General features: G+C 62.4%; 4 protein-coding genes across 5 annotated transcripts; 3 read left to right on the top strand and 1 right to left on the bottom strand.

Annotated features, from left to right (window-relative positions):
- The first annotated feature begins 4,233 nt into the window (after nt 1–4,233).
- On the top strand, nt 4,234–8,228 carry LOC134518328 (tubulin alpha-5 chain-like). Its single transcript, XM_063340999.1, has 4 exons — nt 4,234–4,355; nt 6,482–6,704; nt 6,846–6,994; nt 7,178–8,228. Exons 1-4 carry the CDS (start codon nt 4,353–4,355, stop codon nt 8,147–8,149), a joined length of 1,347 nt encoding a protein of 448 aa, XP_063197069.1. The 5' UTR covers nt 4,234–4,352; the 3' UTR covers nt 8,150–8,228.
- A 1,549-nt stretch (nt 8,229–9,777) lies between these two features.
- LOC134519070 (tubulin alpha-5 chain) lies at nt 9,778–14,222 on the top strand. Its single transcript, XM_063342651.1, has 4 exons — nt 9,778–9,895; nt 11,535–11,757; nt 12,249–12,397; nt 12,603–14,222. The coding sequence occupies exons 1-4, from the start codon at nt 9,893–9,895 to the stop codon at nt 13,572–13,574; spliced, it is 1,347 nt and encodes a 448-aa protein (XP_063198721.1). The 5' UTR covers nt 9,778–9,892; the 3' UTR covers nt 13,575–14,222.
- A 511-nt stretch (nt 14,223–14,733) lies between these two features.
- Nucleotides 14,734–18,371, bottom strand: STK16 (serine/threonine kinase 16). Its single transcript, XM_063342652.1, has 7 exons — nt 17,702–18,371; nt 16,235–16,454; nt 16,022–16,155; nt 15,818–15,938; nt 15,642–15,737; nt 15,452–15,573; nt 14,734–15,357 (listed from the first exon to the last, which is right to left on the bottom strand). Exons 1-7 carry the CDS (start codon nt 17,785–17,787, stop codon nt 15,219–15,221), a joined length of 918 nt encoding a protein of 305 aa, XP_063198722.1. The 5' UTR covers nt 17,788–18,371; the 3' UTR covers nt 14,734–15,218.
- A 23-nt stretch (nt 18,372–18,394) lies between these two features.
- On the top strand, nt 18,395–24,025 carry GLB1L (galactosidase beta 1 like). 2 transcript variants are annotated; one of them, XM_063342649.1, is made up of 16 exons: nt 18,395–18,731; nt 19,196–19,368; nt 19,724–19,874; nt 20,106–20,166; nt 20,423–20,517; nt 20,903–21,083; nt 21,174–21,232; nt 21,420–21,541; nt 21,699–21,739; nt 21,959–22,077; nt 22,218–22,292; nt 22,369–22,458; nt 22,606–22,719; nt 23,050–23,181; nt 23,517–23,732; nt 23,807–24,025. In XM_063342649.1, the coding sequence occupies exons 1-16, from the start codon at nt 18,618–18,620 to the stop codon at nt 24,023–24,025; spliced, it is 1,962 nt and encodes a 653-aa protein (XP_063198719.1). In that variant the 5' UTR covers nt 18,395–18,617. The 2 variants fall into 2 exon arrangements, with proteins under 2 accessions (XP_063198719.1, XP_063198720.1); XM_063342650.1 differs by lacking the exons at nt 23,517–23,732; nt 23,807–24,025 and adding an exon at nt 23,259–23,510.
- The last annotated feature ends 145 nt before the right edge of the window (nt 24,026–24,170 follow it).

The following is a 24,170-nucleotide window of genomic DNA, read 5'->3' as shown; positions in this document are numbered from 1 at the left end:
ATTCAGGGCTCAGGACTGTAGCGAGATCTGGAATTAGCTTTATTGTTCCAGTAACGCGGCACACGCTCCGGGCGATGCGGCAGGCGTTGCACAATTGACTTCGTTTTATCTGAACCAGCAATTAACACTGCTGTTGCTCAGCTCCAGCAGCGAGAACTTCTGTCGGATCGCTGCTGTGCTCTGCGTCCCGTCAGTAAATGCCACCCTTGGGTTATTAAAGACTTCCACTGAAGAAGATCCCATGACCCTGAAACAATGATGCTTCACTACCCTTACTGCTAGCAAGCCTTACACTGGCATCTGCTTGCCCTGAGCATGCAAAAGAGTTAATCCCCTTCCTATCTGCATCTGCCTTAAAGATATTTTAAGGTCTTTATTGAGTCTCTACTTGGTCTTCTAGATATTCCCCATTCTTTCAACCTTTCATTGTGGCCCATGGTGTCTCGACTTCCAGTCACCCTTGTTTCTCATCTCTGGGTCATCTCCATCTACTCCAGACGAAGGATGAGGTGCTCAGAGGGCCCTTTCTGACCTTAACAAGGCATGCATATCTTAAGGAATGACAAAGGCAGCATTTCCTGTCCATCTCCCTGCCGTGCTGTGCTAGAACATTTCAGGGTGGCAAAGTATGTGCCAAATGCTGTCATGCTAAGACCGCAGCAGCAATCAGACCCGCCACCGCGAGCAAGCTGTGCTTTAGGGACCCTGCACAATTGCTCGCTGGGACACCGCTGGAGCAGTTGGCAACACACGGGACTCGCTTGAACTCACAACAGCTGCAAGATGCAGGCAAGGCCCATGCTTTCTACAGACTCATTAGTTTCACCAGTCAATACGTCCACCCTGCGTCAGCGCTGAGCTGTGTTCAAGGAGGTTGTCATCACGCCTCACCCCGCAGCGGAGCATCGCTGGATCTCTGGGCTTACCAGCCCAGCAGCTGGGTTTGCTGCCCGAGCCCTTGGCCGAGCAGGAGGCCGTGCTCGCTCGGGGTGCTGCCGTATCATCCCGCGCAGCCGCTCCTGGAGACCAAACTGCACGGGGCACTGACGGGATGGAGACATATCCCGGCGCTGCCGCCTCCCCGCCAAGCCACGCTGCTCAGAGGATTATGGGCAGAGCAACTGTGCAAGGATGGAGTGAGGGGTAAGCGGGGCAGGCACAGGTGCGACCTCTTTGGGAAGCTCCCAGCTGCAGATAGAGACGGGGACAGGAGCCCTGTTCCTGCAGCACCCCTCATCATCTGGTGCTTGCCTTGTGCCCCCCCAACCTAGGCTTAAAGTGGAGGGCACTGTGACTCCTCCTCGAACCCACAGCACAGCTGTGGTCTCTTCTACCTTCACAAGACTGCCATGTCCCCAGAGGGACACGGTTTGCTCCACCTGGAGCAGCCTGGGTGGAGCTGAGCTCTGTAAAGTGGGAACAATAGTTTGGGCTTTCCCCAGTGAAGTAGTGGGGGGGGAACCGGGGTGTGGATGGGATGTACCAGGCTGAACTCTGAACGGGTCATCTCCTCCCCAGTTTCAGCTCTGGTTGCTTTAGGTGTGGCAGGCTTTAATGCTTCTGGGAGACAGCTATTTGAGAGGTTTTGTTTGGGTAACTGCAAGCTCTGCTGACGGTGGTTCCTGTGCCAGCGGCAACACCTCTCCTCTGGTGAGAAGCGTACCGGACACTAAAAAAAGAAATCCACGAACTTTCATAATAGCTTGTAATGAAGAGCTTTTTAGTGCAAGTGTCTGCCCTTGATGGTGGCATCACACACCTGCAATACATCGTGCTGCCTCCCCCTCCTCCCATGAGGGTGTCCGAGAGCTGGCTGATCTCCTGGGCTCTGTGGGCAGCAGCAAGCAGGGGTCTCCCCTGTGGTGTGCAGGGCTCTGCCCCTGGGCTATCTTCACCCTGTTTTTCCTATTCTTCCATCAAGAGATGGCTGAATTCTGACTCACTAGCCTAAAATTTGCCTTGCTTGCTTTTTGTACCTCTCTGGGTGCTGGTGAGGGGTCCAACTTTGTTCTGAGCAATGGTGAAAACATCTCCCAGGCGATTCTTGCAACCGAGTGATTTCTGAATGCGGCCTGAAAACATTTGCAGGGTCTCCTTAGACCTGTGGGTAGCACCTCTGAGAGAAGAGTTGCCTCAGGACGAATCTTCTTCCAGCCAGGGTGAGCTCAGCCTCCGCCATGTGCTTGCGGGCTGCTGCAGGCTGCTCAGCATCTGGCAGGCGGCTGAGCAGTGGGGCACCGACAAGAGGCAGCCCATTGGTGGCTCCCTGGATTTAGCCAGCTCTTCTTAAGCATTTCAAACATAAAAAAAAAAAAGCTTAGACATCTGCTTGGGCTTTTCAGATCAGAGGTTCACGGAGATGCACAGCTCCGAATGACTCACGGCTCTCTTGTCCATCATTGCTGCCCTGCTCATTCAACGTAACAGCATCCGAATGGTTACCGTCGCTGGGAGCGTGCATTTGCAGCAATGACGGATCCAGGACGTTTCACCCTCATCTCTCTACCAGAATGGTATATAAACAGATGCAGGCATCTCTTGGAGAAGTATCACATCATTTTACACCCCCAAGTGCCACCAGATTGTCACACAAATTTTCTGAAGTTGGGTGAACCACACAAGCCTTCTGAAATACTGCTCGCTGCCTAGCTCCAATGCTTGGGCTTCCAAACACTGCTGCAAAGCATTCATCCGTGAACACCCTAGAATTAATTGGCACTGTGGAATTAAGGAGGGTGCTAGGAGACACCCAGCCTTGGCATCCAGCATGCGTTTCAGTGGGCACCTTGGCAAAGATTTTCAGGGGGAAAGATGATCCTATCGCTCCTTTTCACACCAATTAAGTTCTGGGGCTCAAATTTTGATGCCTCAGTGCTACCAATTACTCTCTCACTCTCATGGACTGTCTGCATCAGCATGGCCTGTGTTATCTAGTGATCTCTGCGGTCACTCAAAGGACATTTATACCACAGGGAGGAGTTTAGGCATTTCCAAAGTTATCTAGTCACCACAGCATCCTGTCCGGGTTCAGCAGCAATCACAACCTGGGGCACCTCTGTGGAAAAAAAAACCTTTTCCCACAAGCTTGATTAAACCCATTCTGATCATTTGGCTCAGTCATTTCTGCAGGTCTCAAAATGTGTTGCTTAGACACCAGCATGGGCTTCACAGCAGTGCCGCTGCTTTCATTCATTTCACACAGCTCCATCAGTGAAGGTGACACTTTCCAGGTGACTCAAGCACAAAGAAAGGCCACTGTGGGTGGATAATTTAGGTCCAGCTTTCAACTTTCAGAGCGAGCTGAGAGATGACAGCGCCTTTCAGTGAAAACTCATTAAGTCAGAAGGCTCGGGCAGAGGCAGGGCTGGTTCTGCATGGCGGTGGATGCTGCGAGCATTTTGGAGGGGGGTAGACAGGATGGACATGTCATGCATTGTATCAAAGCCAGACGTCAGTGAAATCACCACAGAGACATCCCCTTCGAGGTGCTCCAAGCTCTCACCATCCCCTTGCTGGTCATTTCACAAAGCTTTGTGAAAACCGATCAAAACCACGGACGTAAAGCAGAGCCAGGCTGGAGAAGGAGCCCATCGGCAGTCAGGGCTTCCAGATGCAGCCCCAGAGCGTACCTGTCCTTGACGGGCTTGCGGCAAAGGACAGTTTTCCTGCTTTTTCCTCTCTGATCTCCAAAGACGCCAGGAAAGCTTGTGCTTGTCTCTGAAGTATTTCCTCTACCCGTGTTTTCTGCAGAAATTCTCCCAGGTGTTCATTGGGACCTTGGATGGCTGGCAGAGACCCACCTCCTTGCTCGCCCAGGGATCACATCAGCACCTCCACCCACCAGGAGGGAAGACCTGAGCCAGGTTCTCTGTTGACTTTCCTTCCTTGGCTCCCAACGTCTGCCCTGGTTAACGCCTGGATGGTACCTCGCACCAGCAGGACACCCAGCAAGAAGGTGCCACCTCTGCCCCTCAGCAGAAGCCCCTCTGCCAAGACTGGCAAGTGTAGCAAGACCAACCCTTATGCCCCCCTGCCCTCCCCTCGAGGGGACCCCCGGGTCTCCCGTTGCCCCTGCGGGGGGGGGCCGGAGGGATGCTGCTCCTCGGTGACCCCCACCGATGCACCCCGTCGGCTGCCGGGCAGCACCGCCGCATCTATGCAAATGCATGCAAATATGCGCGATGTACGCAAATTTATGCAAACGCACGGAACTCTCTCTCTCCCTCTCGGGCGGGGCGGCCCGCCCCGGAGCGCCGGTGCCGCCCCCGGTATAAGGCGGCGGCGGCGCTTCCGTGCCGGCCGTGCGGAGCTGCGGCAGCCCGGGGAGAGGCAGGTCGTGCGGCGGCAGCATCATGGTGAGTGCCGGACCCCGGCTGCCCCCTCCCTCCGGTCCCGCGGGTGCTCTCAAGAGTCGGGGGAACCCCGGCGGGCCCCTCCCCGGAGCGGGCTATGACCCCCATAGTTTGCCGGGGGGGGTTCTCTGTCAGCCCAGAGGTGCGGGCAGCTGCCGGCGGCAGTGCCGGGTGTGCTTGCCTTGCCTCTGCCCGGCTTCAGCCTTTTCTGAGCTGCTCCCTCCCCGGCGCTCAGCAGCTTCCCTCCTTTGAGCATCCCCTTGCACCCGTGTGACATGTCAGAGGCAAGGAGGCCACCAGCCAAACCCTGCCATGCGCGGAGAGTGGCGTTTGGGCTGACCCTCTCACCTCCCTCTTAGTAGCCACAGTTCTTGCCCAGCTCCCGTGGTAACACCTCCGGCTGGGGGGAGCGCGCCCAGTGCTGCAGACCCCGGGGTGCAGACCCACAGCTGAGCCCTGGGAGCAAGCTGTGCCTTCATCCACCGCCCCACGGGTGGGCATCACTGCGGGTGAGCCTCTGGGCTGCCCCGCCGCCATGGTCCTGCTGCGAGCTCTGGCTCCTGAGCTCTCTGGCTGCTCCGGAGAGCATCCCAGCCCCAGGGTGCCCAGGCACCCTGCCTCCTGCCCTGCTGGGCCATGCTCCCTGCCCTTCCTGAGCCAGACCTTGCCGTGAAGAAGGCAAAGTCTGCTGGCTGGTGACCAGCATTGCTGTGTCCCCGGCGCCGCTGGGCTCTGCTATCAGCGCTGGGTCCCAGAAAGCCAGTCCTGGGTACTGCGTGTTGGCAGGATGAAGTATGGTGATCAGCGTAACCCTCTGCCCCCGCCCTAATTCTCAAGGTCCTCAGCCAGGGAGGAGTCCTTTCTCGTCTCTTCTTTCTTGTGACCATCCAGAGGTGCTTGCAGCTGCATCAGGGTTTGCTGTGCACTTCTGCTGAGGATCCTGCAGCTTCCTCAGGACTTATTGTTGGCTCCTTGTGTTACAAAACCTTTATGGAGCTGCTGGGAGGGATAAGAGGGGTGCCACTTTGCTGTTCCTTGCGCCTCAGCTTTGGGAAAGGTGGGGAGAGGGACTTCTGGCTCTCACCATGGGTATCAAGGGCTAATTTTTCTGTCATCCCTCACTGTCACTGCTGCCTCTGAAATGCGGCACTGAAAGCACCTTAGATGCACAGAGCCAGGACTTGCTGTGACCCGTGGAACTTCCTCAGATGGGAATCGCTGCCGTGCTCCCGAGCGCAAAATGGCTGGCTCCACCAGCTTCCTGCCAGCTGACTCACAGCGGGGCACCCATGGCTCTGGAAATCCGGTTTGGTTTGGATGCTCCTCTGCCTCGGTTGTGCCTGATGACGCATCCAAGTCCTTGGCAACAGCGGGGCTGAGGCAGTGAATATTTTGGTTCTTGTCAAGAAGGCTGCAGCCTTTGGGATGCCTTACCTGGAGGGAGTGAGGCTGCAGACCCCACGTCAGCCTTGCTTCTCCTGAGGGACCTGAGGCTGCTCTTGAAGCCCTAAGCTGGGAGACCCTCCCACCTCAGCCCTTCAGTTAGGTTAAGAAGTGCAGCTAACACTTCCTCCTCCTCCAGAGCTAATTTAGGGAAGCCGAGCCTCGGAGCATGGCAACCGTTCACTGCTGTAAATCCCTCCCCTCGCTGGGCACCCATCCTCAGTGCTGTCACCTCCTCAGCTCCCGGTGCCTGGGTGATGCTCTGTCGTCTCAGCCTGCATCCTTGTTGTTGGAATGGCAACAGGAGCTGTGGCAGCTGCTGCCGGGCTCCAGCCCTTAAGCCAAGTGGGTGTTCAGGCAATGGAGAAGGTGCTCACTGGGTGTTTGCAGGGCTGTAGGTGGGGACAGTCCAGGGATTGTGCTGGCCTGGTGTCCCTGGCTCCAGAAAGTGGGTCTTCCTCTACATGGGCTCCTGAGGAGGGCAGGGCAGCGATGGGAGGCAGAGCACCAGATTTGGGAGACGGCAGCAGACTGTGATGGACACAAGGTACCCAGGCTATAGGCCAGCGTGGATTCCACAAGCTGACGAGGGCCTGGGATGTCCTGCCTGGGCTCTGCACCTCACCACCTGTAGCGGTTGCATTTGTGGTCCCAGCTGGGATCTAACCCTGCCTCCCCCTCCCCAGCGCGAGTGCATCTCCGTCCATGTCGGCCAAGCCGGCGTCCAGATGGGCAACACCTGCTGGGAGCTGTACTGCCTGGAGCACGGCATCCAGCCCGACGGGCAGATGCCCAGCGACAAAACCATTGGCGGAGGGGACGACTCCTTCACCACCTTCTTCTGCGAGACCGGGGCTGGGAAGCATGTCCCACGGGCCATCTTTGTGGACCTGGAGCCCACTGTGATCGGTGAGTGCAACTCAGTTCGGTAACGATGGTGGTGACTATCTCTGTGAACAACCCACTGTGGGACAGTCCACAGGTTGGGTCCTGACACCTTTCCCCAGGGCCAAGATAGAAAATCTCTAACATTGTGCTAACTTCTCCTAGATGAGGTTCGGGGAGGAGTCTACCGCCAGCTCTTCCACCCTGAACAGATGATCACTGGCAAGGAGGATGCTGCCAACAACTACGCCCGTGGGCACTACACCATCGGCAAAGAGATCATCGACCAAGTGCTGGACAGGATCCGGAAGCTGGTAGGTGACCACAGAGTGGGGACGTGTACCCCTGGGCTGGGGTCCAGCATCCTGCTGGGGGTGGAAGCATGGTGCGAGCCCTGCAGTGGCCTGGGAGGGATCTGAAGCTGCCCAAGCAAAACTCTGAAACTTCCCTCCAGTAAAGTCAGTGCTTGGAGGAATCTCACTTGGCTCTCTCTGTAGGCTGACCAGTGCACGGGACTCCAGGGCTTCCTCGTGTTTCGCAGCTTCGGAGGAGGAACTGGCTCTGGATTCACCTCCCTGCTGATGGAGCGACTCTCCGTTGACTATGGCAAGAAGTCCAAGCTGGAGTTCTCCATCTACCCTGCACCACAGGTCTCCACTGCTGTGGTGGAGCCCTACAACTCCATCCTCACCACACACAGCACCCTGGAGCATTCAGACTGTGCTTTCATGGTGGACAATGAGGCCATCTACGACATCTGCCGCAGGAACCTGGATATTGAGCGCCCGACCTACACCAACTTGAACAGACTCATCAGCCAGGTTGTCTCATCCATCACAGCATCGCTGCGGTTCGATGGAGCTCTGAATGTCGACCTGACCGAGTTCCAGACCAACCTGGTGCCCTACCCTCGCATCCACTTCCCCCTGGCCACCTACGCTCCTGTGGTTTCGGCTGAGAGAGCTTATCATGAGCAGCTGTCGGTGTCTGAGATCACCAACTCCTGCTTTGAGCCGGCCAACCAGATGGTGAAGTGCGACCCCCGCCATGGCAAGTACATGGCCTGCTGCCTGCTGTACCGCGGGGATGTGGTGCCCAAGGACGTCAACGCCGCCATCGCCACCATCAAGACCAAGCGCAGCATCCAGTTTGTGGACTGGTGCCCCACGGGCTTCAAGGTGGGCATCAACTACCAGCCACCCACGGTGGTGCCGGGGGGGGACCTGGCCAAGGTGCAGCGCGCCGTCTGCATGCTGAGCAACACCACGGCCATCGCCGAGGCCTGGGCTCGCCTGGACCACAAGTTCGACCTGATGTACGCCAAGCGAGCCTTTGTGCACTGGTACGTGGGCGAGGGCATGGAGGAAGGGGAGTTTTCTGAGGCACGGGAAGACATGGCCGCCCTGGAGAAGGATTATGAGGAGGTGGGCCTGGACTCCTACGAGGATGAAGAGGAGGGCGAGGAGTAAAGAAGCCCCTGCCAAAAAGGACCGTGCTCCTTCTCTGTGTTACCTGCAGAAACCCTTTGCAATAAAGCATTTCAGAGCCTCTGTGTCTCCCAGTAGCCCCCCAGCTGTATTGGTTGCTGGCCAGGTCAGGTGTGTGGTGAGTGCTTCAGCTCTGCTGCTGGTGCTGCTACGCTTCCTCCCAGCACATGTGGGCATGGGGTCCACCATCTGGGAGCGCCTCTGCCCACTCCCTGCTTGTCCCTGCTGATGCTCTGCCATCGCTGTGGGACACGCAGCCCCACACTGCCTGCCCCAGCTCATGTTCTCTGTTGGCTGCGTGCTGAGCCCTCTCCCTGCCCCGCTCAGCAGTCAGGAGTCCAAACATCAGCTCCTGGCTCCAGCTTCAAACAGGAGATTTCTGTTACCCATTATCCAGCACGCCGGGTCCAGAGATTAATTTTCCCTGCTTAACACTAATGCTCCAGATGTATTGACCCACAGGGACTGTCCTCCCCTGCCCTCCTCCTCCCGGCATGCACCCGTGTCAGCTGGAGGGGAAAGTGTGAGCCAGCAACGGGCTGCACCAATTCCTGGAGCTTGGCCAGGCGCTCATCCCACTGTGCAGGGCACCTGACGCGGCTCTCCGTGCCCGTGACCAGAGCCCTGGGCTCAGACGGAGGGGTGCCTGCTGCTGCCCCGGGGCAGGAGTCGCTGCCCCTCACTCTGGGCACTCCTCTGCTCCCACTGCAGAGATGCCTTCACCCTGTGTCTTCACAGGGACCTGACTCTGCTGCCAGGAGCACCCAGGAGTTGGAATTATGTCCTGTTCCTTTTTTCTTAAATATTATGGTGCATCTCTGATCTGGACCCCGCTGCAGAGGAACACAGCAGATTCTCCTGGCATGCTCCTGGGCAGAAGAGCCCACGTCCTCATGGTCAGGGATAGCTGTGAGGGCCTGTGCCCTGCCACCAGCAGCCAAGGTGGTGATCCACACGTCCTCGGCAGCAGGACCAGCCCTGGCCCTGGTGGGGTAGTCTGTGCTTGTCGGGGCTCAAACGGAGGAGCTCCTCTGAGCATAGTCACAAGTCACCAACAGCAAACAGGCTGCAATGGCTCTTTTTTTTTTGCAGCTGGGCCACTTCCCAGCCCAGATTTGTCCTGCTGATCTGCAGTTTCACAGAGGTAGGGCACTGCCTGCCTGTCCCCAGCTGGAAGAAAAGGGCACCCCTTGGCCAAGGACTCCTGAAATCCTGAAGGCAAGGGAAGGTTTGGAGACATCCTGCTCTCTAACGTGTTTATCCTCTCTCCTCCTGCCCTAGAGGCCCGGGTGGCCTTGGGGTGTCCCTAGATCCCAGGGGGCCTGCAGTGCGGGGGAGATGGTGGCAGAGCAGGGTAGGAGCTGCTGTACTTGCTCTGGCTGAGCATCGCCTGCACCCCCTGAGAGCTGGCTGGAGCCCAGACCTCCTGCCTGCAGCCTGGCTGGATGCCCCCCGCCTCCGTCCCGGCAGAGGGGGGTGAGCGGCCCCGGCACCTTGGGGTCCCTCCGCAGCCGAGAAAAAACCCAAGCAGGTTCCCACCGCCTCCCCCCGAAGTGGGTTCTCCCGCCCCGCATGCAAATGTACCCAAATGAAGGGGCGTGGTGTCAACAGGCCCCTCCCACCTATAAGAGGGCGCTGCGGAGGGGATTGCAGCAGCCGCAGCTCCCCGCCGAGACCCGTCGCACCGAGCCGCCGGGAGAGCCCGGACCCCCCCCCAGCCGCAGCATGGTGAGTGCGGGCCGGGCGGCGCGGGCAGAGGGCACGGCGGCGGGGAGGGCGACTGCCACCCCCACCCGGGAGAACCGGGCACGGCGGAGCCGCCGCGACGCGCCCCCTCCTTCCCCGCCGTGACCTTGGGCAGCCCCACCGGACCCTGCCCGGGGGCAGCCGTGTCCCCCCCGCCGCTTCTTCCCCCCTTCCCTAACCCCGCGCCGCCACCGACCCCGGGGAGCCTGGGTCCCCCCGCTACCGCAACGCGGGGGGGCCGCTGGGGATGGAGGGGGGTGACTCCTCCCGTGGGGAACGGTGGCAGCGGGCGGACGGACGGGGACAGCTGCCGGGGGTGGAGGCGCCAGCCGGGCACCGGGGACCGGAGCTGGGCGCTCGGCGGGGCTCCCCCCGCGGCGGCGGGCGTCCGGTCGGGCACGGAGGCGGGGAGCGGGCGCGGGGGTCCCGTGTCCCGTCCCGCGGGGGGGCTGGCGGCGGCGGAGCGGGCCGGGACCGCTGTCCAAACCGGGCAGTCGCCGCTGCCCTCGCCTGGGGCCGGGGCTATATTTAGCGGCCCGGGAGGGGGACGGGGCCGTGCCAGGAGTCGCAACGTAGCGCCCCGCCCGCCGCCGCGCTGACCGGGCTCTGCCGGGGACCCTGCCCCGGGCAGCCCTCCCCCCCGGCGGGCTGAGGCTGCCCCGGCCTTCCCGGAGGAGGCAGGAGTCCCTGTGCCACCCCCCACCCCCCGGCGATGGACCGGGACGCGGTTCCCATCACGGCTCTGCGCACTGCACGGTTGGGGAATGCGAGAGCGAGGAGCCCCAGGACCCCCGGGCTGAGTAGTGGTGTCCTGCCCTGGGGGAGCGGGCATTCTGCGGGTAGCAGAGGAGGGATGCCAGGGACAGGGGACCGAGGATGCTGGGGGCAGCAGAGGAGGGATGCCAGGGGTAGCAGAGCAGGCCTGCACCTGCAGGATGGGAGCGCAGGAGGCACATCTCCAGCTCAGAGCCTGCTCCCCGGCACTTCTGCCCACCCGGGTTTTGCAGCACGGGGTTGGGACTACGGAGCCCAGGGCGGCTCTGTGCTACTTGGAGACTGCTGGGCTTTACCACCAGCCTTCCCCGGCTGCCGCCCACTGCCCCTGCATCCCCCCGGAGGCTGAGTGCTTACCTGACTCTGGAGCAGCGAGCAGGGGGGGTTCCCCTGTGCTGGCTGCACCTCATGCGTTAATATGTGCCCAGGTCAGCCCAGTGCCTTGCCATGCTGCTGTGGCATAGGGAAGGGGCTGAGGCTGCCGGGGAGCCTGGCAGGGCAGCTGGGGCAGGGAAGCTGGGCCAGACTCTGCTCCCCGCGCTGCTGGAGGACAGCCCTGGATAGAGTCCGTGGGGCTGGTGGCCCTCAGCGAGGGCTGGGCAGGAGGAACGCCAGAGCTGGGTCCCAACCCTGCATAGTGTCTGTGCATGGCCAAGGGCAATGACAGCCATGTGGGGCCCCTCAGGGGCATGCAGGAAGTCACCCAAAGGAAAATGTGCTCCCTGGGGCCACTGGCCGGAGCAGGTCCTGTGCGGGTGGCTGTGTGGCACGGACACCGGGCAGAGCCCTCTCTGCAGCGGGCAGGAGAGAGCTGTGCCAGGATCTGACCCTGCCTCCCCCTCCCCAGCGCGAGTGCATCTCCGTCCATGTCGGCCAAGCCGGCGTCCAGATGGGCAACACCTGCTGGGAGCTGTACTGCCTGGAGCACGGCATCCAGCCCGACGGGCAGATGCCCAGCGACAAAACCATTGGTGGAGGGGACGACTCCTTCACCACCTTCTTCTGCGAGACCGGGGCTGGGAAGCATGTCCCACGAGCCATCTTTGTGGACCTGGAGCCCACCGTGATCGGTGAGTGCTGGCGTTTGCACAGCGCCGGGTGGGTAGCAAGCGGCTGGTGCTGGTTTTCCACTGTCAGTATCCTGCATTGGGTTCAACCTGAGGGACTTCCTTTCCCCAGGAGAAGCCACAAACTTGAGCACCAGCTTTTGTCCCTGAAATGTCCTAGAGGCAGCTGTGTCTCTGCTACCACATGTGCACAGAGGGAAACCAGCCCAACCGGCACGGCAGCTTCCGCTGTGCCGCTGCACGCTGCTGGGGCCAGGCAGCTCCAGTGGGTGGGAGAAGCTGAGCTCCTGCGCAGGGAGGTGGCAGCCACTGCCTCCTGCCAGAGAAACCTGATGCTGGTGGTGGCCCTGCTGACGTGTGGGTCCTTGGCCCTGTCCCTGGCAGGCGGAGCCACAAGGAGGGTGAGGGACGGGTGCTCTCACCGCTCGCCTGCTCCGTGGCCAGCTCAGACCAACAGCCTGCGCTGGGCTCAACCCTCCCCTGCTCTCTCCCAGATGAGGTTCGGGCTGGAATCTACCGCCAGCTCTTCCACCCCGAGCAACTGATCACCGGCAAAGAGGATGCTGCCAACAATTATGCCCGTGGGCACTACACCATCGGCAAAGAGATCATCGACCAAGTGCTGGACAGGATCCGGAAGCTGGTAGGTGACCACAGAGCGGGGACGTGTCCCCCTGGGCTGGGGTCCAGCATCCTGCTGGGGGTGGAAGCACACTGCTGCGCCCTGGGAGGGATCTGAAGCTGCCTGTCCTGTGACAGGGATGGGCCGGGTCCTGAAGGACTCCGGAGCAGTCAGATGTTCACAAAGAAGTCTATTTCAGAGCAATCTCATGTGTCTGTCTCCCCAGGCTGACCAGTGCACGGGACTCCAGGGCTTCCTCGTGTTTCACAGCTTCGGAGGAGGAACTGGCTCTGGATTCACCTCCCTGCTGATGGAGCGACTCTCCGTTGACTATGGCAAGAAGTCCAAGCTGGAGTTCTCCATCTACCCTGCACCACAGGTCTCCACTGCTGTGGTGGAGCCCTACAACTCCATCCTCACCACACACACCACCCTGGAGCACTCAGACTGTGCTTTCATGGTGGACAATGAGGCCATCTACGACATCTGCCGCAGGAACCTGGATATTGAGCGCCCGACCTACACCAACTTGAACAGACTCATCAGCCAGATAGTCTCATCCATCACAGCATCGCTGCGGTTCGATGGAGCTCTGAATGTCGACCTGACCGAGTTCCAGACCAACCTGGTGCCCTACCCTCGCATCCACTTCCCCCTGGCCACCTACGCTCCTGTCATCTCCGCAGAGAAGGCTTATCATGAGCAGCTGTCGGTGGCTGAGATCACCAACTCCTGCTTTGAGCCGGCCAACCAGATGGTGAAGTGTGACCCTCGCCATGGCAAGTACATGGCCTGCTGCCTGCTGTACCGCGGGGATGTGGTGCCCAAGGACGTCAACGCCGCCATCGCCACCATCAAGACCAAGCGCAGCATCCAGTTTGTGGACTGGTGCCCCACGGGCTTCAAGGTGGGCATCAACTACCAGCCACCCACGGTGGTGCCGGGGGGGGACCTGGCCAAGGTGCAGCGCGCCGTCTGCATGCTGAGCAACACCACGGCCATCGCCGAGGCCTGGGCTCGCCTGGACCACAAGTTCGACCTGATGTATGCCAAGCGAGCCTTTGTGCACTGGTACGTGGGCGAGGGCATGGAGGAAGGGGAGTTTTCTGAGGCACGGGAAGACATGGCCGCCCTGGAGAAGGATTATGAGGAGGTGGGCCTGGACTCCTATGAGGATGAAGAGGAGGGCGAGGAGTAAAGAAGCCCCTGCCAAAAAGGACCGTGCTCCTTCTCTGTGTTACCTGCAGAAACCCTTTGCAATAAAGCATTTCAGAGCCTCTGTGTCTCCCAGTAGCCCCCCAGCTGTATTGGTTGCTGGCCAGGTCAGGTGTGTGGTGAGTGCTTCAGCTCTGCTGCTGGTGCTGCTACGCTTCCTCCCAGCGCTCCGCTCCAGCTCCAGCTTGCTCCCCGTGCAGGTAAGAGCCCCCGGGTCCTCTCCCCGGGGCCATGGCACACATCCCACCCTGCTCGCTGCTCCAGCCGGGGGTGGGTACTGCTTCCTCGTGTGGTATATTGCCCCACGGTATGTGGCCCTGCGTTGTATCCCGGAGCCCAGGGGAGCAGGTTTAGCCTGAGCAGGAAAAAAATCCGCAGCTGCTGGGGCTTGTCCCTGTGTGCAGCCAGAGGGGAGGTGGGCTTGTCTCTAAAGAGGGTGGTTAAAGCACCGGAGCAGCCTGGCACCCCTGTCCCTGTGGCCACAGTGTGGGGACAAGGGGCATGCCCGGCTCTGCAGCGCAGCGGGTATATCCCACAATGGCATCCAGCGTGACGTGAACCCCCGCGGCTGCTTTTCTGCTGTGTTGTAGCGAGAGGATTAAAGGAGGGAAACGCTCCCTGTGAAACTGTTTGTCTGCATCTCTTTTTTACCATCCCCCCATTCTCCCCCACCCCCAAGCCCTGGGCAGCCCAACTGCCGCATGTCCCAGTCAGCCTCTCTGGCCAAGGGTGGCCGGGCTGTCCCCAGGCTCTGCTCGCCCCCACCAGGGGCTGCTGCCCCTGCCTCCCAAGCTCTGGTAGCTCCCCAGTCTGGGCACCCACCTCCCTCTCCTTGGGCAGCCAAGAAGTTCTGCCTGTACCCCTGCCTCCACCTGCCTGCGCTGTGCTCGGCTCCTTCTCGCAGTGCCCAGCGCCGCAGGCTCCGAACAGCGATGCCTGGCTCCGGCTGCAGAGTTGTGTTGACTCCCACCAGGAGCGCGCTGGGGCCAGGGATTAACTTTCCCTGCTTATTGCTTACGCTCCATCTGTGCTGCCCCGCCAGGGCTGTCCTCCGCTGCCTTCCCCGCCAGCAACGCTTGGCTGCTCGACCCGGACGGCATGCCCCCTTCTCCCCTCCCTGCAGACAGGGACACGTCCACACCTCCTCGAGAACATCTTTTACTCCAAACGCAAGGCAACATCGGTGCCCAGAGCAGTGGCAGAAGGTGCAGGGACCCCCTGCCTGGCTCCAGCACCGCACCGGGACCCCGTCTACAGCTCTGCCCTGGGCAGGAGCGTCCCTCCTGGGGCGCAGAGCTGTGGGGCTGTGGCTGCCATCACCCGAGGTGGGGGGTGTCCCCACATCATCCTCCTCTGCAGCCCCCGGGGGAGGCAGCGACCAGCAAGGGCCCCGTGTTTAGCAGCAGGTCACACGTCCACAGTCCTGGGGCACAGACCAAGTCCCAGGCGGCAGCACCCAGGGCACAGACCACTCCAAATCCAACACACCTCTGGTGCAGAGCAGCAGCTCTCCCCCGAGCACATCAACCCCCTCTGCAAGGGCTCCGCGGGGGAGCGGGGACAAGGGCTGCCGCTTTTCCCCTGGCTCGTCCTCAGGGGTGCATGGTCGCTGTGGGGTGGGACGGGCTCAGATCTGTGTGGTGTCCTGGCCCGCTGGCGCTGGCTGCAGCCCCTCCAGCTGGTGGAGGACATCATCTATGCTGGGTCGCTCCTGGGGGTTCAGCGTCATCATGGAGGAGAGCAGGTTCTGCAAGGCAGCCGAGTACCTGGAGGAAAGACAGCGAGGGGGAGGGGGGGTTTGCATGGTGCACAGCACAGGGGGCTGCCCGGGAGCAAGGGTCTCCCTCCCCAGCCCCTCACCTGGTCGTAGGGGGCACAACGAGGGGGTTCTGCACTGCCAGAGCCACGCTGTCGCCCTTCTGGAAGATGGCGTCGTAGGGGCCCTCCCCAAACATCATGCAGTACAGCACGCAGCCTAGGGACTGGAGCGTAGGGGGGGTCAGGGCAGCCCTGGGTTGGTGGGAGGGGGGCTGAGGGGCCGCATCCTTACCCAGATATCTGTGCGCTCGTCTATGACACACTGGCTGGGCACTGTGAAGAGCTCGGGGGCACGGTAAGAGATGGTGCAGCGCTGGGCAGCCCAGTCCTGCAGAGAGGAGGGTGAGAGTGGGGATGAAGGGGTGGGGGCCGACATGGGTTGGTAGGATGATGTCCCAGGGCACCCACCTGCACAGCCATGGCCTTCCGAGAGCTGTTGACTTCAATGCGAGCTTTGTTCATGGAGCCCAGGTCCATCAGCACGGGCCGGTCATCCTCATCCAGCAGCACATTGGTGGGCTTGAGGTCCCTGCAGGGATGGACATCACTGAGCGCCCACCGGGCCCCCTGCCAACCCCTCCCCGTCCCAAACTGGGGCTGCCAGCCTCCCACCTGTGCGCGTAGCCCTTGCTGTGGATGGCCTGCAGCCCGCGGCAGATGCCATGGAGGATGAGGAGGATCCGCTGCTCTGGCATGAAGGTCCCTTTCTCTCGCAGTGCTTCCACCTCTCTCCAGAGGGTCCCTCCCTGGCGAACACAAGCAGCCGGTCACCACTGACACTCCTGGGAGCAAGGGGGTGGGGGGAGCCAGGGGAGCCCCCCTCACCTTCACATAGGGTAGGAGGAGCCAGGCTTCATGCTTGGCACCCTTCTCCACCATGCAATGGGCCACCAGGCGCAGGATGTTGGGGTGGTCGAAGAGGCCGTGCATCTCCACCTCGTGCAGGGCAGCCTGGCGGTCCTCCTTGTCATGGCACAGGATGCGCTTCAGGGCGTAGAAGCGCCCGTCCCGCAGCCCCTCTACCAGGTCCACGTAGCTGAAGCCCCTGTGAAGAGCCAAGCATGGTGTGGGATGGATGTCCCACTGCTGCAGCACTCACATCGGGGCCTTGCGCCCAGCCTCAACTGTGAGCACCCAAGAGAGGGGGCAGAAGGCAGAGGGTTCCTGCACCCCCCCTCTGTGGGAACCCCCCAGGCATGCGCGTTCCCCCCACCTTGGGGGCACCTGCCAGGAACCCAAAGCTTGAGATCCCTGTGAGGATGGACATCACTGAGCATCCCCCCTCTGCATGAACAACCCCACTGGCCCAATCACTCCCATTCCCATGGGTCCAAGCACCCACTCCTGGCATGACTGACCCCTGCCACCCAGCATGAGAATCATCCTCCATGCACAAGCACATCCTATGCTCAGGCATCTCCCCACCATGCCTGAGTATCCCCCACACACCCAAGCATACTCTCCCATGTCTGAACAACCCCCGTGCCTGAGCATCACCCCCATGCCTGAAAATGCCCCCAGGCACAAGCACCCACTATGCCCAAACATCCCCCATGCCCGAGCATCTCCCCCATGCTGGAGCATCCCCCCATACCTGAGCATCCCCCCATGCACAAGCAGCCCCGTGCCCCAGCATCACCTACGTGACTGAGCATTCCCCCCATGCCTGAGCATCCCCTGCAAGCACAAGCACCGCCCCCATGCCCGAGCATTCCCCCCATACGTGAGCAGCACCCCCATGCCCGAGCGCTCCTCATGCCTGAGCATCCTCCCCACGCCAGAGTATGCCCTCATGCCCAAGCATCCCCCCCATGCACAAGCACCCCCCATGCCCAAGCATCTCACCCATGCCCGAGCATCCCCCCCATGAACAAGCACCCCCTACGCCTGAGCACTCCCCAAGCCCGAGCATCCCCCCATGCCGGGACACCCCTCCATGCACAAGCACCCCTCATGCCCGAGCATCCCCCCCATGCCCGAGCTTCCCCCCATGCACAGGCACTCCTCATGCCCAAGCATCCCCCCCATGCCCATAGCCCCCCCATGCACAAGCACCCCCCTATGCCCGAGCATTCCCCAAGCCGAGCATCCCCCCATGCCTGGGCATCCCCCCATGCGCAAGCACCCCTCATGCCCGAGCATCCCCCCATGCCCGAGCATCCCCCCATGCCTCAGTAGCCCCCTATTCCCGAGCATCCCCCCCATGCACACGCACACCCCAGGCCCGAGCATCCCCCCCATGCCCGTGTCCCCCCCGCCCGAGCCCCCCCGCGCCCCAGCCCCGCCGCGGACCCCTCTGCCAGGCGGTGGAGCAGGAGGTACCGCACGCCCCCCAGGCTGATGGTGCCGCGAGAGCAGACGCACAGCGCCTGCCCCATCGCCCGCTCCCGTCATCGCCCGCCGCCGCGCGTCACCCATTGCGTCACCCGCCGCGTCACACAGCGGGCGGGGCCCTGCAGCCTTCCCGGTCCCAGGTGCCGCCGCGGCCGGGATGTCCCGCTCCCTCCGCCGGAGCGGGCGGGCTGCGGGTGCGAACCCCGGGCTCCCTCCGCATTGTGACCGGGGTGGAATGCGGTGTCGCCGGCGCGATGGCACCCCCCGGCTGCCAGGGGTGGCGGTGGCAGCGGCAAGTCGTAGCCCCGGCGGTCCCCGGAGCTGGCCCCGGCGAGCCGAGCCCCGAGCCCCGGCGGGCAGGTCGGCGGTGCAGGGGACAGAGGCGGCGAGGCCACCCCGGCAGGGCTCGTCCCCGAAAGCGTGACCCCTGCCCTGTGGCACTTCCACAACACCCTTGTCACCCGCTCTGTCACCAGGCTCCGGCCCTCGGTCCTGGGACGTTTTCCTCTCCAGCCGGCAGCAGCATCTCCCCCTCTGGAGCTCTAACCGGGGTGTCCCATCACCACCCCCCTGATGAGACAAGTGGGCTGAGTTCCCTTGAAGGCGTTTTGTCTGGTGGTGGCACTTCTGTGAGGCTCCTCGTCCGTTCACGTGTGTCACCCACCACCCCGGGTGGTGTGTCCGCTGGCTGGAGCTGGTTTGGGCGGTGGTGTGTTGGGTCCATCCTGTGCTGGGTGGGCTTTGAGGCTACTGATGCACAGGGGGCCAGAGCCACCCACTCCCTATCCCACGCTCCCCCCGCCTCCAGCTGTTCCAGCTGCCTGCACTTAGGACCTGGAGGAAGTGCCTGGCGCTGGTGGGGAAGGATCATGTGATGGTGGCGTCCACGTCTCCCTTCATCCCCCATCCCGGGCCTGCCGAGCGCCCGGCGGGGATGGGGCTGCGGGCTCTGGCCCTGCTGCTGGCGGCGGGGCTCCTGCACACGCAGGTTAGCAAACACGGGGGGAAAGTCTGGGGGAAGCGCGCGGTGCTGAGCTGCCAAGGATCTAGTGGGACGGCCCCGACATCTGCCTTGCTTTCCTCCCCCGTGTCCCTGCTCTTCCTGCCATGGCTCCCTTCTGCCACAGCCCACGTCCCGCCCCAATGTCCCGCTTGACCTCCCAGCTCCCTGCCTGCCCTCCCAGCACCCGTCCCCACAGCAGTGCCCGTCCCCCAAAATGCCACCAGCTCAACCACAGGGTGTTTGATCAGTGTTGGGGGGGGCGTCAGATGATACAAATGGCTGCCCTGCTTGTCCCTCCTGCTCTCCCGGGACAGTGTGGTACCTGCCTCGTCCTTGCACCCAGGATGGGGAGGGTTCCCCCAGAGCAACCAGCTCCCCAGGGAGCCTGTGAGGCGGCGGCTGGGCTTGGGGAGGGTCTGCAGCCCCCCAGCGCTGCCCCTCTCCCGCAGGCCTCCCCCCCGGCACGCTCCTTCCAGCTGGATTACGAGGAGGACTGCTTCCGTAAGGATGGTGCCCCATTCCGCTACATCTCAGGCAGCATCCACTACGCCCGCGTCCCGCGCCCCGCCTGGAGGGACCGGCTCCTCAAGATGTACATGAGCGGGCTCAGCGCCGTGCAGGTGTAAGCCACGGGGGCAGCCCTGGTGGCACACAGCCCACAGCCACCACGGTCCCTCGGGGTCTCTGGTGTCCCCCGGGTAGGGACAGAGGCAAGGGTGTTGTCAGATCACACAGGGGGTGTTGTCGGGTCACAAGGAGCAGGGACCAGCCCTTGCACTGGGCTGACTGGGACCCCCAGGAGGCCCCTGCCAGGCACAAGCATGAGCCTGGGCTAGTGCCAGTCGAACCCCAGTTGCCATCCTCAACCCAGGCCACAGGCTGCTTCCCAGGAGCAGAGGGAGCAGCGTGTGGGATGGTTCCCAGCCGTGCCGGGGTGACCTTAGCCCGCCCCATGCTGATCTCCCCTCTCACCCCAGCTACATCCCCTGGAACTACCACGAGCCGCTGCCGGGGGTGTATGACTTTGCTGGGGACCGGGATGTGGAAGCCTTCCTGGATCTGACAGCCGAGCTGGGGCTTCTGGTGATCCTGCGCCCGGGGCCCTACATCTGCGCGGAGTGGGAGATGGTGAGTCCCAGCTACCCCGTGGCCCGGCACGGAGGGGTGGTGGGTGGTTCGGGAAGGGCACAGTGAGGTTGGCACTTGTGGCTGGCACGCTGACCCTGATGCCATGCCAGCCATGCCCATGCCACCATGGCACCGAGCATTGGCACCACGCTGGCCAGGTTTCGGCTGTGTGCCAGCCCGGGCTGCTGAACGCTGTCTCTTCCCCGCTTTCTGCTGTGTGTGTTTCTCCAGGGTGGCCTGCCCGCCTGGCTGCTGTGGAAACCAGACATCGTCCTGCGCTCCTCCGACCCTGGTGAGCCTCGGCACGGGGCTCTGGCCACCATGTCCTTACAGCCTGGTGCCAGTCCTGGCATGCTGGTTTCCCTCCATGCACCTGCCAGTGCGTGGAAACCTGCGTGGTCTCTTCCATCCCCTTCTCCATCGTTTGGGAGCTCCTCATCATGCTCAGCACTGCCCCATCTCCTCCATCCTCCTCCTGGCAGGGCTGGCTGCGGGTGGGCTGGGGTGGACGCTGCAGCCAGGCTGAGCTGCCCCCTCTCTCCCCCCAGCCTACCTGGCAGCCGTGGACTCCTGGCTCCACGTCCTGCTACCCAAGATCAAGCCACGGCTGTACCAGAATGGGGGGAACATCATCAGCGTGCAGGTAGGGTGCTGTGGGACCCACCCCCCTGCCCTACTCTTGGTCATCTTTGGATGTGCCCCAGAAAGCCACCCGTAGCCCCTTCACCATCCAGCACAGCTCTTAGATAAATCCCTCCCCACCTCTGGACCTGGGTTTAAATCCAAGGGCTGGGATTCTGGGATACCTGCCACCACTCTGGTTGTGGTTTGAGGGACACTGGCAGAGCTGAGGGCCATAGTGGGGCTGGAAAGTCAGCCTTGGGGCGCACCTGGGGGCTGTCGCGACATGTAATGATGTTGGGAGGGAAGGGGGGAGCTGGGTGCTCGTCCCAGTGCACGGCGGGACCTGGCTGCATCCCTGCCATGTGCACCCTGGGTGCCGGCGCCGGCCCCTGCCCTGCTCGCAGGTGGAGAACGAGTACGGGAGCTACTACGCCTGCGACTACGGCTACCTGCGGCACCTGCTGGGCTCCTTCCGGGCGCTGCTGGGGACCGAGGTGCTGCTCTTTACCACTGATGGCACGCGGGCGCAGGAGCTGCGTTGTGGCACGCTGCAGGGGCTCTATGCCACTGTCGACTTCGGGCCAGGTACCCCCATGGAGGAGGAGGCAGAAGGAAGAGGGGGCATGGGGGTCCCAGCACCATCCTTCTCCAACCTCCATCCCGCCACCTCCACAGGCTCCAACGTGACGGAGGCGTTTGGTGCTCAGCGCCAGGTGGAGCCGAAGGGGCCCCTGGTGAGCTTGGGATGGGCACCATGGAGGGGAATGACCCCCGATGGCTTTGGGGAGGCAGAGGGGCTGAGGGGGGGGAGGCAAAGAGGGGTGCCAGGCTGCAGGTGAGCAGGGGGATGTGGCTGACAGAGGGGTGCCAGGAGCCCCAGCTCCACGCAGGTGGCACTCCGAGTGTCACTTTGTCCCCCAGGTGAACTCCGAGTACTACACGGGCTGGCTGGACTACTGGGGGGAGGCTCACGCCAGCACCAGCTCGGCATGGGTGGCCCGGGGGCTGGAGGACATGCTGCAGCTGGGAGCCAGCGTCAACATGCAAGTAGTCAGCTGTCAGGGGGCACAGCCTGGTGGGGGGGGCATGCCCTCCCGTCTGCCAGCATTGGCGTGGGCATCGCCGCTCGCCTTCGTCCCAAGGTGAAGCCCCTGTGGGGTTTGTAGGAATGCTGATGGAGCTCTCTGGGGTGTCCCATAGGTACATGTTCCATGGGGGAACGAACTTCGCCTACTGGAGCGGTGAGTAGGGCCCTGTCCCGGGCAGGGAGGGGGGCACACTGTGGGGCTGGAGGGCTTTCCATGGCCATCGCCAAGGAGCCTGCTTCAGACTCCTGTTTGGACCCATGCGGTGGGCTGACACATACCCCAAGGGCCCCTGAACCCAAGCCTGGGACTGGGTTCCATGCCCCAGGCTCTGCCAGAGCCCTTTCCTCCAGCTCCCATCGCTTCCCCGGCCAGGCGCTGACTTCAAGGACCAGTACAAACCAGTGACCACCAGCTACGACTATGATGCCCCCCTCTCGGAGGCGGGAGACCCCACTGAGAAGCTGTTTGCCATCCGCACGATCATCAGCAAGGTGCTGAGCCTGGCAGGAGGAGGGGGACAGTACTGGGCACCACTGCTTGTGCCAGGGAAGAGGGGGACACAGAGGGACCTGGCAGGGCTGGGGACATCTCCCTGCTTGCGCTGGGGGGCAGCTGACAGTTTGCTGTTCAGTTCCAGCCCCTGCCAGTGGGTCCGATGCCACCCGCCACCCCCAAGTACGCCTACGGCAGAGTGGCCCTGCAGAAGGTGAGTGCCTGCCCTGGGGACAGTGCTGCCCCTGCCTGGTGCTGCCCAGCTGCCCTGTGCCCGTCCCTCTCTGCAGTATGCTGACCTCCTGGATGTCTTGGATGTGCTGTGCCTCTCCGGGCCCATCCAGAGCCAGTTCCCCCTCACCTTTGAGGCCATAAAGCAGGTGAGGGGCTGGGTGCATTGGGGGACACGGGGGGAGACACTCCTAGGCTTGTCTCCCCTGCCCTGGCTCTGGGGTGGAGGAGCAGAGCTCGTCACCAGCCCCGTGTGTGCTGGTTCCCTTTCTGTGCCACTCCGCTGTGTCCCGCAGGCCCATGGCTTTGTGGTGTACCGCACACGGCTGCCCCGGGATGTCCTGGACCCAGCCACGCTAGGGGCTCCTCCCCACAGCGTCTGCGACCGTGGCTACGTGATGCTGCGGCAGGTGAGGCTGTGGGAGCACACCCGTCCCCGGTCCAGCTCAGGAGGGCTGTGGGACCTCACCCGTCCCTGGTCCAGCTCGGGAGGGCTGTGGGACCTGGCGGCAGTGGGGCCATCCCACACCAGGGACTTGGGGACAGCCAGGGTGCCAAGAGCCATGCTGAGCCTTTGTGGGGTAGCCCTCTGGCCTGAATTTGACCCTTCTGGGGGCAGAGGCAGCCCTGGGTGGCCTCTGGGGGGGCAGGTAGCAGGATGCTATGCTGGCAGGCTGCTGGCAGCGTTCCAGGCAGGGGGATCTGGGCACTGGGTGGCAGCACTGACCCTGTGGCCGCAGGAGTACCAGGGAACGCTGGAGCGGGATGGTCAGACAACGCTGCGTGTGACGGGCAGGGCAGGGGACACTCTGGACGTGCTCCTGGAGAACATGGGCAGGATCAGCTTTGGGGCCAACATCAGTGACTTCAAGGTGAGGGAAGAGGGCTCTGGAGGGGATGGCCTGGCCACCGCATGGCCTAACACCCCCTCTCCTGCCACCCATGACAGACCCCAGCCATGGCAGGACCAACCCCAGAGTTTCTCCCCGGTTAATCTCACACCATCCCCTGGCAAGCCTGTCAGGACCAGGATAAGGCTGTGAGACTGTCACCCCTCTCTCCCACTTGCGCTGCCACAGCAGCCAGGGCAGTGCAGCCCCTCAGAGGGGATCCCACTGCTGCGAGGGGTATGTGCCCTGGGGAGGCCAAGCATCCTCCTGCCTGTGGCAGACCCTGCTGCCTCATATTCCCTCCTGCTCCATCTCAGGGCTTGCTGGGGAACCTCTCCTTGGACTCCAGTCCTCTCAGCAACTGGCTCATCTACCCCCTGGCCATAGACACTGCCATCCAGCAGGGCTGGCCCCACGCTGCCCTCCCAAAATCAAGCAGGGGGAGCAGAGCAGGGCCAGCCTTCTACACTGGGACCTTTGAGACCCCTGGCATCACCTGGGACACCTTCGTGAAGTTCCCAGGTTGGAGCAAGGTAAAGCGGTGCATAGCTGGGAGAAGGGGTGAGGGTGGAGAGGTGCAGAGCTCAGACCCGTCTCCATCTTCCAGGGCCAGCTGTGGATAAACGGCTTCAACCTGGGCCGGTACTGGCCCCATCGCGGGCCCCAGCAGACCCTCTTTGTGCCTGGCTCAGTGCTGCACGTTGACCGTCCCAACAACATCACAGTGCTGGAGCTGGAGGGGGCACCCCCTGCCCCCTTGCTGCTCTTCCTCGACCGACCCCTTTTCAACAGGACCCTCATTGGCAGCACCATGGCCACAGAATAAACACAGGGCTGCCGAACACCAGCATCACTTCTCGCTGGGGCTGTGGAGGTGCATAGGGGGCTGGTGAAGCACAGGGGCTGCAGGGCCCCAGGAAAGGGGCACACATCCTGGCATGGACAGACAGAGCTCCTCCCCTCCTCTGGAG

This window comes from Chroicocephalus ridibundus, chromosome 7 (genome assembly GCF_963924245.1).
Source record: "Chroicocephalus ridibundus chromosome 7, bChrRid1.1, whole genome shotgun sequence".
Taxonomy (NCBI): Eukaryota; Metazoa; Chordata; class Aves; order Charadriiformes; family Laridae; genus Chroicocephalus; species Chroicocephalus ridibundus.
The sequence above is the reverse complement of the archived record's forward strand: the minus strand, read 5'-3'. Positions and strand labels throughout refer to the sequence as shown.